The 13,833-nt window shown below is 30.5% G+C and overlaps 1 protein-coding gene and 1 long non-coding RNA gene across 3 annotated transcripts; one reads left to right on the forward strand and one right to left on the reverse strand.

The window, feature by feature from the left end:
- Positions 1-961: 961 nt before the first annotated feature.
- On the reverse strand, positions 962-2,149 carry LOC127256442 (uncharacterized). Of its 2 annotated transcripts, none has more exons than XR_007839852.1 (3): positions 1,821-2,149; positions 1,414-1,526; positions 962-1,206 (listed from the first exon to the last, which is right to left on the reverse strand). It is a non-coding gene; the product is annotated as an uncharacterized LOC127256442 (long non-coding RNA). The 2 variants fall into 2 exon arrangements; XR_007839851.1 differs by having other exon boundaries at positions 1,760-2,149.
- A 3,215-nt stretch (positions 2,150-5,364) lies between these two features.
- On the forward strand, positions 5,365-9,945 carry LOC127256331 (B3 domain-containing protein At4g34400-like). The gene is made up of 4 exons (XM_051282298.1): positions 5,365-5,594; positions 7,478-8,177; positions 8,582-8,754; positions 9,491-9,945. The coding sequence occupies exons 1-4, from the start codon at positions 5,526-5,528 to the stop codon at positions 9,752-9,754; spliced, it is 1,206 nt and encodes a 401-aa protein (XP_051138255.1). The 5' UTR covers positions 5,365-5,525; the 3' UTR covers positions 9,755-9,945.
- Positions 9,946-13,833: the final 3,888 nt, after the last annotated feature.

The raw sequence follows: 13,833 nt of genomic DNA on the forward strand, positions 1-13,833 counted from the left end.
CATGCAAGACGGAATCAGTTCTATGGCCATAAATAATGACAAAAATTTTTTTATGGCATTCTCATCTTGGACACATGAGCGAGAAGGGGATAGGGGAGCTCATCTCAAAGGAAAGAATGTCAGGTCTCAAGTCCGTCGATATTGGAGCATGCGAGGACTAGTTATTTGGGAAGCAACAAAAGGTGGCATTCTTAAAGGGTATGAAAGACCTGGAAAAGGAAAAATTGGAATTGGTTCATACGGACTTACCGGACTAGCTCCTGTATCGACCCTTGGAGGCGCATAGTACTACACCGTGTTCATTGACAACGTCATAAGGGGGGTATGAGTATATCTCCTTAAGCGTGAATATGATGCTTTTTGATACGTTTGAGAGGTGCAAAGCACATGCAGTGGGAGCAGTGAGCCGATTTATGAGCAATCCTGAAATGAAGAAATCTTGCATTTCACTACTTCAATAATTGTAATGGTTGCCTTCAAAGATTGGAACCTCACTCGGCTGTGATTCCAAGTTTGTTGGGTATGATAGATAGTAGAAGGATTTGCAGAAAAAAACAAATCACGTGCTGGACACTATCCTTTGAAGATAACTTCTTTATTTTCTCCAAAATCAAGTAAGGAATACATCCATATGTATAACCAAGAGACTTTCTAGAAAACTTCATAGGACTCTTGATTTACATGCTATTACTTCGGGGGTGTTATTAATATTGGCAATTATTAGAACTTAAAAATCATATTAATTATTTTGAAAGTTAAAAATTATTGTTTCAACAGCAGATGAGGTTCAGCCATGACCTTAAGAAGACTTCTCTGACTTGCAACCATATATTGCGAAATACGGGTAAGAATCATCTTTGTGCATTGCGCTACAGTGATGAATGACTGTATTGTTTGCTTTATTTCAACCAACCAATGCTTTTTGGTGGGGCAAATAGTTTTCCTTTATTTATTGCTTGGCAGACAATCCTTTTTTATTTGAAAATGTGTGAATTAGAACCAACAAAAGTCACATTCTTTTAAAGATGGAAAAAAAAAAAAAAAAAAAGAAGGCATCGATAGTTCATAGATAAGTAATTGAGAACCATGGTTGAATGACTCTAGAGCAGCTCCCATTACAATCCTCAATATTCCATGTATGGTGATGAGCTACAGAATTCCTTGCTAGATATTTTTCATTTCTATCCAAACTTTGTCCGCCTGAATCTGGAGACATTTCAAAGCAATTAAAGCATTTCAATTTTTATTAAAAATAGGACAGGGCATAAGTTTATCAAGTGAGGGTTGTCTTTAGGACATAAACAAAATGCAAACATGTAGTTTGAGTAGTTTAGAATAAATTGGAAAAAATTAAATCATCCCAAGTGTAGAAAATCTACAGAATGGCGATGGATATGGAAGGAAGATGGTTACCCCCATTTGCCATAGGAAGACAATGTACTGATTCATGTGTTTTTGCATCTTCAATCTCGTGAATGCTTTGATAGCCTCATTTTTCAGCTTGCTTCCCGACAGCACCATGTTTACTAAAAACACATGAAAAGGTAGCAGCAAATAAAAATCAATACATGGCCCTAATCCTGATTTAGATAATCCGTCCATCTCAATAAAATATATACATTTTGAAGAGAGAATTGAAATACAAATTGCAAACTTTTTATAACTTGACAAAAACAATAAAAATAATTTAAAAGAAGTTGAAGATAGCCTGTGTGGTTTCATATATCTACTTGAGCTTCAGGTGTTGGAAGACGATCACCTTTCCATTGGCGATCCACACCCAAGGGAAAATACAAAGGAAAGAGAAACAATAATCTTACTAATATTTAAAAAACCATAGTGAAAAATGACAATATCACATCGAATTCTCAGGGCAAAGTCCTTCTTGGAGTCATTGAGCAGTTCAGCAACTACGTTCAACAAATTAATAGAAAAGTAGGTCCTACAAGTACAAATTATTGACGTTAAAAACATATTCATCAGGTAATCCGAAACGCCACAATGCAAACATCTAAAATAATCACTAAGATGGGTTTATCGATATATATATATATATATTGATATAAAAGAATAAGAAAAATACGAACACAATGCCAATGAAAAGCTATCATTGGATTACAAACTTGTTGGAAAATAAAGATAATACAAATACCATGTGATCTCAAGCAAAGAGATTACAGAGATTAACATGCTACATAAGTAAGGCCAAGATCAGTCAAAGTAGATGAATTGTCACCATTACTGGTGGAAAGACTTTGTAGTTGGTAGTTTGTTAACTTGAAATTAAAGGTAACTGTTAAAACCTCTGTACAAAAATAAACAAATTAATGTCTAAAAAGAACACGAATTGGAGTAATATATAATATTTGTCTGTTATTTTTATTAATATTAACTATAGTATTGTAAAGCTGTTGTTCGGCTGTAAAACAAGGCATGGTACAACTGCCTTCTTGTTGCTCTAACGATAGTGAAATTTCAATTCCTAATGAGAATAGTTTAAGAATCCATGTAAGACTAATTGACAAAGATGTAAAATTAAATCTACACAATTATATATACAAAGGTGTTTTGTGTCCTAATTTGTAATCAAATCAAAATTTTCTCAGTTAACTGAAAGATTGATTTGGTTCAGTTTGGCCATTCGATTTGAATTTTTTGCTCACCACTCTTTTGTAAGTAGAATGAGTATACTTGTATTAGTACTAATGAGATTGTATAATAAAAAAGAAAAAAGTCAAAGAAAAAATTATATATATATTTCAAATTAATTTTTTTTAGATATTATGAGTGGCCCATATATTTTTTGTCAATCCAATTTTTTAACACTTTGCACTAGAATTATGACCCAATCCAGAAAATCCATTATTTACCGAGATCAAATCTCAGCCATTGCATCTAGAGATATGAAGTGAGCCGTTGGATATGATTGGGGTTGTATATATTTATATCTTATGTTGTGCATTACTCCTTTGAGAATGCTCAATCTCCCTTGATTTGCAACAATTCAAGCATTAGAGCATAGGTTTGGCAAACGACTGCTGATTGAGCACCCCAACTGAAAATTCCAATTCTTTGAGGAAAAAACTATGAATGTTGGAGTATGAAGATAAGGACGTTCAAATCGCAAGAATGTGAGACTTTGTTAAGTCCGGATACTTGGAGGAAGAACCTGCTGAAACGAGATTGAGGGAGAATAAAATAAGAATTACAAGGCGTTGTTTTTCATATAACAAGTAGTTAACGACTCAGTCTTTCCGAAGATTTCGACACCTTCAATAGTGAAAGAAGCATGGAACACCTTGAAAATGGCATCTCAAGGATCTGCAATGGTTCTTATTGTGAAGCTTCAAATTCTCAGATGCGATTTTGAAACTGGGCATATGAAGGAGAAACAATGCACGATTTTCTTACTAGAGTCTTTGACATTGTAAGTCAAATGAAGTCCAATATTGAAACAGTCAAAGATCAAAATATAGTTACAATAATTCTTACGAGTTTGACTCCCAAGTTTGATCATGTTGTTGCTGCTATTGAAGAGTCAAATGATTTAGACATATTTCTTTGATGAGTTGATGGGTTCATTGCAATCTAATTAAGCGAGGCTAAGCAAATCGGAAGAAAAATATGAAGAGAAAGCTTTTCATGTTTAGGGTGATTCATTGAAACAGAAAAATGAGCCGAAAGATGCAGACATTAGAGGACATGAAATATGTTGATACCAGGGTAGGACTGGTCCTAGGAATGCACACCTTAGTGATAGGAGCAATAACTACCGTGGAATAATTTACAATGCTATTACTGTAAAAGGTTTAGACATGTACAAGATGATTGTTCGAAGAGAGAAAAACAGGTTTCTTATGCAGAACAATGAGATGACAAACTCAAATTTTTTATGACCAGTTGAGGCGATACAACCACTTCTTATAATATATGCTTTTTGGATAGTGGTTATTCTAATCACGTGACAAGGTTAAAGTCATTGTTTAAGGAGCTTGACAACACTTAAAATTACAAGTGAGGCTCGGAGATGATAAACATGTACAATTTGAGGTCAGAGGCATCACTGAAGTCATGAATAATTGGGGTAATTTAAAGCTCTTTTATGATGTTTACTTTGTTCCTAAGTTGACTCAAAATTTATTGAGTGTTGGGCAACTAATTGATACCGGATAACCCATCTTATTACAAATCTTCATGTCTGATTAGACATAAAAAATCTGGTCAAGTGATTTCCAGTATTCATATGAAACCAAACAATTATTTCAACTTGAGGTGTCGAAAGTTGACGAATGCATACTTTCTGTCAAAGTAGCATGCGAGTCTAAATTGTGGCATTTACGGTATGGGCATTTAAATATAAATGGTTTGAAATTGTTGAGTCAAAAGAATATGGTTTATAGCCTACCTAAAATTGAATATTTGAAGTTATATGAGGTCTATGTTATTGGAAAACAAAGAAAGAGATTTTTTTCCGTAGGAATTTCTAGATTTGCATCTACTACCTTGAGCTTATACATGAAATTTCGGTAGAACCAATGAAAACAAAACCTCTCAGCGGGAGCAAATGGCCTATCGACCGGATCCCATCGGAAGATTTTTCAATTCAATTATCGTTGATGGTGTTGATAGAGAACATTTCGGTTGAGAAAGATTATTAGAACTGCTTCCACTTGAACCATCAAAAGATACTTTTCTTTTTTAAAATTTCTCCATAAAGCATAAAACCTTATTTTATAAATGTTAAAAAAAAAGAAGTAGAAAATTATCAAAATCCATTATATATTTTAAATTTTATTCTAATTTAATAATAAATAACATAAACTCTCTTAATAAAAAAAATTAAAATAATTTAAATCGAAATAGAAAAAGAACAAATAATTTATGAATTAGAATCGAAATGAAAATAAAGTATAAGAAATCAATAATCTCGTCTAACCAAAGGGAAATCTTCAAAGATACTTAGATTGAACCGAAGAAAAAAGCAAGAGAGGGGGTCAATGCTAATGAGTTTGGGTTATTTGATTTATGCCCAATTTTTATATAAATAATATATATAATTAAATTAATTATATATTTTTACAATAATATAAAATAATAATACTGATATTAATAAAAAAATTATTGATAATATAAAATATAATAATATTTATTTTATATTTACTTTTTTATAATTAATTAGTTTAAAATTTCACTTTATTTGAGTCATTCATTGAATATGTATTGTTGGATTTGCATTTACTTTTCAAACATGACTTTTTGTAATAAATATATTTTATCTTAAAAATAACATCGGTCTTATCGATTAAAAATATTTTTTCTCTCTCTATATAAGTAGCAGTTTTCTGTCTTGATATATATACCCTATGTTCACACTTGAAGAAAGGAGATCTAAAATATATATTCCTTGACATTGTTACAAATTTTAATCTCCTTTGCTCTAAGGAGATTTGAGTTTCTTTCTATTTACTTGCGGGCCTTTAACGTTCTTTACTGTTCTTTCTCGTGGATCTAACAAAACTGAGGTCATGCCGATCAAAATGAAGTGTCCTGCCTTTTTCACGTTTTATTTTAAGAAAATCGGAAAAAGCAAACAGGTATGTGTATTTTCCATTTTATTTCATTCAATCTTGTTTTTCTATTGCAAACGAGTTTTAGATCTATAAATCTATGATTCAACCTACGCATCTAGAGATATCTTGAATTAAGTTTGGGTTTTAGGGTTTGTTTGGTTGATGAAGATATACTTTCTTGTTTTCTTGATATATTATTTGGGATCTTTTCAAAAGTTGCAGAAGGGAGCGTGAGTCTTGTTCATTGTTTTCGCCATCAATTTTGTATTTGATCTATGAATTTGAAATTCAATTTATACCTTTAAATATATGTCAAATGAAAGAGGAATTCTGGCATTTGTTAGCTTGATTCTTATTTTTCAATGTGTTATTTGCGATATTTTTTTAAACTTATACCAAGTTGATGTGATTTCGTTTTTATTTTCCTCATAAATTTAATATTTAAAATAAATTTTTTTATGGGCAAATCATTTGTAAGAAAGAACTTTCTAGATCCTCTCATTTTTTTTCTTTTATTTTTCATTTTAATTTATTTTAATACCAGTTGTATTTTGTTTCTCAGAGTATATACATTATTTCAACATTTTATATTTTATTCGTAATATAATTATAAAAGGAGTATAATATCCTCTTTATTTTTAGTTCATAAAATGACAATAAAACCCTTCATCCTTTTCTTTTTCCCTATCGGTTCTCTTTTTTGAATTGAATGGATTATGTTTTCTTCTTTGTTCACTTTCTTTCAATTGCAAGGATATTCAAAATAATTTTCTTTGTAAGCGAATGTAAGTCTTGATTTAAATTTCAGAATATAGTTTTGGCAAAATGATCCACAAAACCCTTTATTCCTTCACCTATACATCTCTTCAGTTCGGCTACGGTGCTAATATTAGCACGATATTAATTTTTTCAAATAACATTAAATTCCAAAGTTCAGGAAATAACGATTGAGAGTCTAAAAAGAACACATTTTAAATATACCATATGCTTTTATTTGATGGAGCATGTACAATATGGACTCTTGATTGATGTCTGAAAAAATTAAGAAGTTTAAATCAGCACCTCAAATGCCGCCCTCTATATATATATCACATAACTTTTATATATATATATATACGGTCAAATTCTCTGTCTTCCTTGGGCCGTTTTAATTTTTCTTATTTTTATTATTTTATTTTCAAGATTTTACCATACTTGTTCGGGTCATTAGGGATAAATTTTCTCACAAATTTTTTCTTTAAGAAAATAAATTTCATAGAATAGTTATCCTTGAATAATCATAAATAAAACCAATCGGGGAAATGCAATGACAGATCCGGACGGGCAAATATATATATATATATATAGGAGAACTGAAGAATAAACTTATATACTACTATTTTTACTACTGAGTTTTTCTTCTTCTTCTTCTTATTCTTTTTATGACTAAACTTATATACTTTTTTACTATTCTTTTTTTTTTTACCTTCCCTTCCTTTCATCATTATATCTTCAAGAACACATCAAAATAATTAGAATTTTTTTTACGGTGTTTAAATTTTAATATAAAGGTACACAATATTTTGTGATTGTATAGTACTTTTCATCTTGTGTTAGTTTGAGTTATGCATATTATATGCACATTTTATTTATACATGTGGCTTGTAAAATCAAATTTATAAAATACTCATACAATTATATTACGTATATATTTTTCAAGAATATCTTGAATAGTTGAATTTTAATCTTTATTTATTTTTTATTTTTTTAATAGTAAGTTAGATGTGATGTTTTGTGGGGTGAATAGTGTGTTTTTACCAAGAATAATGAAGAATGCATAATAATAAATGGAAAAAAAAAAAGAAAATCTTAAAGTAGACAGATATTAATATTGCATACTCTAACATGGAGCATATATCTTGCAACAGAGCATTCCGAATGAATTTATAACTCAGTTGGATGAACCGTTGCCGAAGGCAGTATGTCTACTTGGTCACTACAACATGCCATGGATTGCATCTGTGCAAAACGATGAGAATAAGTGGTGTTTGGTGAAAGGATGGAGTAAATTTGTGAAGGACATGAAGATTGAGGAGGGAGACTTTTTGTTGTTTGAATATTTTATTAGAGGGTTTTTCGATGTGAAGGTATTCGACCCTTCTGGGATGGAAAAGGTTATAGAAAAAAATTCATGGGAGACTACTAATAAGGACAATAAGACTGCTGATGAATGTGACTATAAAATAAAAGTAAGAAATTCTAACAATATTGATGAAGAAGTGGATCATTACGCAAAATGGGATCATTATTTTTATGATGAAGATGAGGCAACAAGAGTTCACGAGCAAACCAAGAAGGATGTTTGTGTGCCGGAAGATAATCTTCAACTGACTGAAGAAGGTCAGGAAGTCAATGAAGGGGCCGAGGGACATGTCCCCAAAGATAGTGTTGAAATGATCGAAGAAGATAATGAAGACGATGAAGAAGCCAATGAAATCGATCAAGAAAGCGATGAATATGAGCCTAGCGACGATGTTGAAGTGTCTGATGAATCTCTGCCTGTTGATAGTGTTGAAAGGACCGAAGAAATTCAAGAAGCAATTGAAGATACTAATGTTCAAAACATGGGTACTTTCGATACTCTTTTTTTTTTCAAATATTTAGCGATTGAATAATAGTACATAATCAATCCATTATAATAAACATGGATATTTTAAAATATTTTTTCTTATAACTACAAATAGTTTATTGGATATTTAATTTGATTTGTTTTTCAAACTGTCTCTTATAATATAATTTACTAAATAAAAAGATTTTTTGCATAATTTTGTTTTTTTTTTTTTTGTTATTTATTTATTTTCTTTCCAGTTAGATAGACTTCATTATGATGAAATTTATCAATTTCTTCAAGATATGTAGATTAACAATATGACGCAAATATTGTATTTACATTATATTTTGGAATATGAGAAGTCTCCATGTTCGATATAATGAAATGGCCATTTCATGGTTAATGCTGGTTTATTTCATAGATGAGACTTTAGAAAGAACAGTAAGAACAAGAGATCAGCAAGATTCACAAAGAAGATCGACGGACCTGCTTTCGCTGCGCTACGGAATAGATATTTTCAGGGCTGGTCTAGCTCCAAAACCTCAAAACCCTTACTTTGTCACGGGACTAATGGATAAACGAAAGGGCAATTTGGTAAGATTATGTAATTATATTTTTAATAAGTTATTCAATATTTAGTTGGCCGCAATATTTTCAATTGTTGTGTTTTGATACATGCAATGGTTTACAGAGATAGAAAAGGAGCTTTAGGTTGTAAGTAAATACTTTCGTAGTTTATAGGCAGTTGGTTTGTTTATTAGCTACAACTATTTTCATTACCATTTTTATTGGGAAGAACTAGGTATGGGAGTCAATACCTTACTATATGTATATACAGAGCATGATATACTACTACTTCAAAAGTGATTTGGTTGTGTTGTTTTAGCGTGTTACGAATAATGAGATTTTTTGTTTTTTGTTATAGTTATGGAAAATTAAGAAAATATTTCGAAAAATTATAATATTGTTTGGATAAAGTAATTTTTTTATATTTTTAAATAATTTTGCAAGAATAAATAGTATATTTTTATTAAAAAATGTGATTTTTTTTTTTTTTTTTTGGTGGGGAAGATAAAAGAGTAAACTATTTATTTTTCTTGTGTTTTTATTTCATTTTGGTTTTGATCTCATTTTCATATATGTGTTTATTTTATGTAAGAACTTTAGTTATTTATTGTTTGTGAATAATAGTATATTGTTGCATTGCTTGTTTTGTTTTGACATGTTCATCTTTTCCTATATTTTAGTACATAAATCAATATTGTCTTTAAATTATTGTTTCACTACTCTATATTATTGTATACATAACATTTATCTATTCTTGTCTCAGTTTGTTCCCAAAGATGTAGTGAAAGATAACGATGATATAGATTTTTCGAAAAAGGCGTATTTCATAGATCCAACGGGAAAGAGATTTGTGGCAAAATGTAAAAAATGGAAGGATGGAAGGGTCGCAATATCAGGAGGATGGAGAAAACTATGCAACTTGAATTTTATAGAGAAAGGTGATAGATGCATTTGCGAGCTCGTGGAGGGAGAAGACGAGCTAGTCATCCATGTTACTGTTGTTCGTGGCAATGATATTCGAGGATAAGTTGGAGATGTTATCTAGGAGGATGCAAAATTATTTTCGATTAACAACTATGATGCATAAGTTTTATATTGTTTAGACATCAAGAACTCTTTTAAAATTATTGCAACTTTCTATCTATATTATGACAGACTTGCTTTATTTTGTTCATGGAAAATCGGGATTATATCTCATACATTACCCTTTCTATATTACCACAGCTTTTGGAGCTAAGTTAAGTTGTGGCATATAAAAGAGCATTGATATAACTTAGCATGGTTGTGTGCCAGAAAATTTTTTATAGACTACTGCTATATTATTTCTACTTTTATTCTCTCTATATATATATATATATTATTTTTCAGCACAGGAAAATGGTAAGAAAAGTCTTACATTTGATTATTAATGTAAGTCAATTATTTTTGTTATGTAATTGGTACGTTATTGTTTCATTATTTATGTTATGAGTTAAGATTTGATGTAAAATACAAATAAAAATACAAGCAAAATAAATGTACATAATAGATAACTTGTGTTCAGGTGAAATCCTATAATTGAGTTTGAAACAAAATTTTCAAAAAGTGTATGCCAATGAAATTATAATATTGTTTTTTTTTTTTTAAGATATAACACATATTACAATTGAATGAGAGAAGCTTTTTGCAAGAGCATGAGACGATGCTACGATCGGTTTCATCATTGAGAATGTGTCCAGAGAAACGACCAAGAGAATATAAAAAAAAAAAAAAAAAATCCAATTGTGTGATGAAGAAGAGGATAAAAAGGGTGTGTATTTACTTTTCTGTAAAAATAAATAAATAATATTTGAAACTATGAAATAGCATATATATACAAAATTTGTATTCAAATTGAATTTCACTACAAAAAACATTAATTTGCGAAGGAAAAATTCCTCGCAAATCAAATTATTTCACTCGCTAAATCTATTAGTGAAGAAAAACGCAAAGGAATAAAATCCATCGCCATACATGTGGTAGCTAATCAGGATTCAAGGAAATATTCCTCGCAAAAATAACAATGGATTTTTCCAAGTGAATATTCTGTTGGAAATTTTTGCAAAGGAATTGTGTGAGCGAATAGTCACTACAAAAAAATAGTATATTTGTAACGGAATTTCGCTCCTAAAGTTCACGTAGCTAACGTAATTCTGTCCCTAATTTTGTCTCTAATATCATTAGTAACAGAAAAAGTTGATTTAAGAACGAAAAAATCTTGTTACAAAATTGATATTTTTTTATTGAGTCCTTCGCAAAATTCAATCTAGTATGGCCACTTTTCCTTCGCAAAATATTTTTCCATTGATTCGAATTTTCAAGGAAATGAATTCTTCCACAATAAAATAAAAATATATTTTTAAAATTTTTATTTTAAATCCTAAATGTAATAATTTATTAGAAGTCATAACATATTTTACAAACAATAAAATTTTAATATTAAAGAGTAAGTGTAAGAATAAAAAATATCTAATTTACCTATTATTACTTACAAAAATCTTTTTCTTCAAGCATTTTTTTGAAGCAAATTCATCAATTAAATCTTCGTAACCAATCGTATCCAAAATCTCGTTCTCATTTGCCACCAAAGCTAGTCCATTAAGTCTTTCATGTAACATAGACAACGCAAGTAAGATTAAAATAATTTTATTTTTGGAAAACTTCTTTCAACTGATGTAGTTGTTACTGGAATAGTTAATAATTTTAATTGAAAAACACTTTTGGTTATTTCGGAAACTACCTGTATGGTCCTTCTGAAAAAGTGTTTTTCAGCTTCAAAATTGCGTCTACATTTAGACAGAATTCAATGCAAACACATATAACGTGCTTCTTTTAAAAGTAAAAGCCAAAAGACCCTAGCAAAAGTCAATTGAAACAGGACTTTAAAATATGTTTTTAAATATTTCAAAAACTATATGTGAAAAAAATATATATTATATGGATATTATTTTGTTTATAGAGTAAAGTTTTATATGTAATGAATAAATAGAAATAAATATTTATTTATAATTAATATAAACTAATTTTATAAAATATGAAAAATTTTAGATGTATTTAAAAATATTTTATTATTGAGGAGTAAGATAGAAATATATTGGTTTTTAGTTGGTCTTACAAAATGTATGATGTATTTTTAAATGTAGTTAAAGATATTTGATAATTGAAGATAGAAATAGAACGATTTTGAATAGGTCATATGATAACAAGAAAGTTTGTTTTAGGCAATATTAGGGATTTTAGATGAATTAAAATTGGATTGGATACTTATTTCAATTGATCAGATATAGAATTTATGGAAGTGATGTTGTTATAAACTCTAAAATGTTATATCATAATTGATTTTATATTCTTTAATTGATGAGTTTCTAGGTCGAACACATGGACTTTAAGTCGTGAAATTAAACCAAGAAATACTTACTGAGTCTGGCTGAATCAGAAAACCAGTAAGGGTTGCTCTCTAGCAAGTGAGCCAAGAGCTGTAAAATGCCAAAAAATAAATAAAGCAGTAAAGATGAGCGGCAGCGGTAGTGAGCGGAGTGACCGTTTGCGAGCGGTGGATGCTTAGAATGCTTAGATGAGCAGAGTGGTAAGGATGGTGAGTGAGCAGCATATATGTTTACGAGGGATGATTGATGGTGATAATGGACATGTGAGCGATAGTAAAACTATGGATAGGATAAACATAGATGTTTGTGTGTGATCTATGCATTCTTTAATGGCTAGATTCTCATGGATGAAATGAGCATAAGATGAAGGTAAAACAGTGAAACATATATGTATAATGCGAAATGACAGAAGAAATGTATGTGATCATACTTGTTCATTAAAGTCATATTCTTGATTCTCTGGTACTTGACTATAAGGGATTTACAACAAAACTTCAATGACATCCAAATTTAGAACATTATAAGCAAGAAAAGCTACTGTCACTGGACGTTTCTGAGACCCAATAGACAAGTGTCAATGTCCAATTAATCATTCCAAAATATGTTTTATTAGTGGTTTTACCCTTATGATACCTCTCTTTAATCAAAATTGAGTTCAAATAAGTAATTAAGTAGGTCGAAAAGGCTCCCGCATACTTAACTACAATGAACTATCTAAAATCTATTAATGAATACAACACAAAATTAGAATTTGATAATAAATTATTCAGAAGAATTTTCCACAACAAGTGAAAATTCTAGACTTAAACAATTAAAAACATACTTGAATTTGGGAATGAAATTGCAAATGTAGAGATCATGATATTCATTTATCAACTATGAAAGCAGTGAATCTACATTAAAAAAATAGTAAGCAAAGCGATAACAAAAGCGATAAATTTTCCTACAAAAGCAACTAAAGTGGGTGGTTAGGGGATGAGAGAATCTCAACTCCCTCGACCTCCTCTAACTAAAAGAACTCCCTTACAGATTGGAGCTCTCAAAAATTGAATAGAGTAAAAAAAGCAAATAAAACACTTGGATGCAGAGTGTAGTGTATGGTGAGTTGTATATTTAAAAAAAAAATTGGTCCTATTTATAGAGTTTTTGGATCGGCAGTTGGCAAGAGTTGAACGGTTACCGAGCGGCAGTTGGAAGTAGTTGAAAGGCTATTGCAACCGTTGAGCAGTTACGCGGTTGATCAGTTGGAACTGCCCTAACTCCCAGCTCGCTCGCTCGCTTGTTGAACTGATACGGCCAGACACAGATCTTCCTTGCTTGCCATTCTAAACTTCGCTTAGTTGGAGGGCATCACCGCAACTAAAGCGGTATTGTCGTTGCTAGCCGGTAACTAAATGGCTAACTATTTGAAGATCAATACTTAGACAGACTTTGATACTTCAAGATCTTGCTCGTCAGCGATAGATGTTTGGCTGGACTGGCTCGGGCAAAAGCGGAAAGAGCATTGCTTGCCACAGATAATTGCACCATCGCTCGTCTTTCATACTTAGACAATTTCTGGGCTAGCATATCGCTTAAAAAGGCTAAAAACACCAATAATCTCCACAAGTGGATTTTCGATCATATCAAGCGAAACAAATCAATAAAATATGCCGTAAATCAGATATTGTGATACTTTTCACATAAAAATTCAAGAAATGCA

Source organism: Andrographis paniculata, unplaced genomic scaffold (genome assembly GCF_009805555.1).
Source record: "Andrographis paniculata isolate CXL003 unplaced genomic scaffold, ASM980555v1 Contig55END, whole genome shotgun sequence".
In the NCBI taxonomy this organism is placed as follows: Eukaryota; Viridiplantae; Streptophyta; class Magnoliopsida; order Lamiales; family Acanthaceae; genus Andrographis; species Andrographis paniculata.

Coding starts and splice junctions, on each gene's coding strand:
- LOC127256331 (XM_051282298.1), top strand. CDS start 5,526: ATGCCGATCAAAATGAAGTGTCCTGCCTTTTTCACGTTTTATTTTAAG. Junction 5,595..7,477: donor AAATCGGAAAAAGCAAACAG/GTATGTGTATTT, acceptor ATCTTGCAACAG/AGCATTCCGAATGAATTTAT. Junction 8,178..8,581: donor TACTAATGTTCAAAACATGG/GTACTTTCGATA, acceptor TTTATTTCATAG/ATGAGACTTTAGAAAGAACA.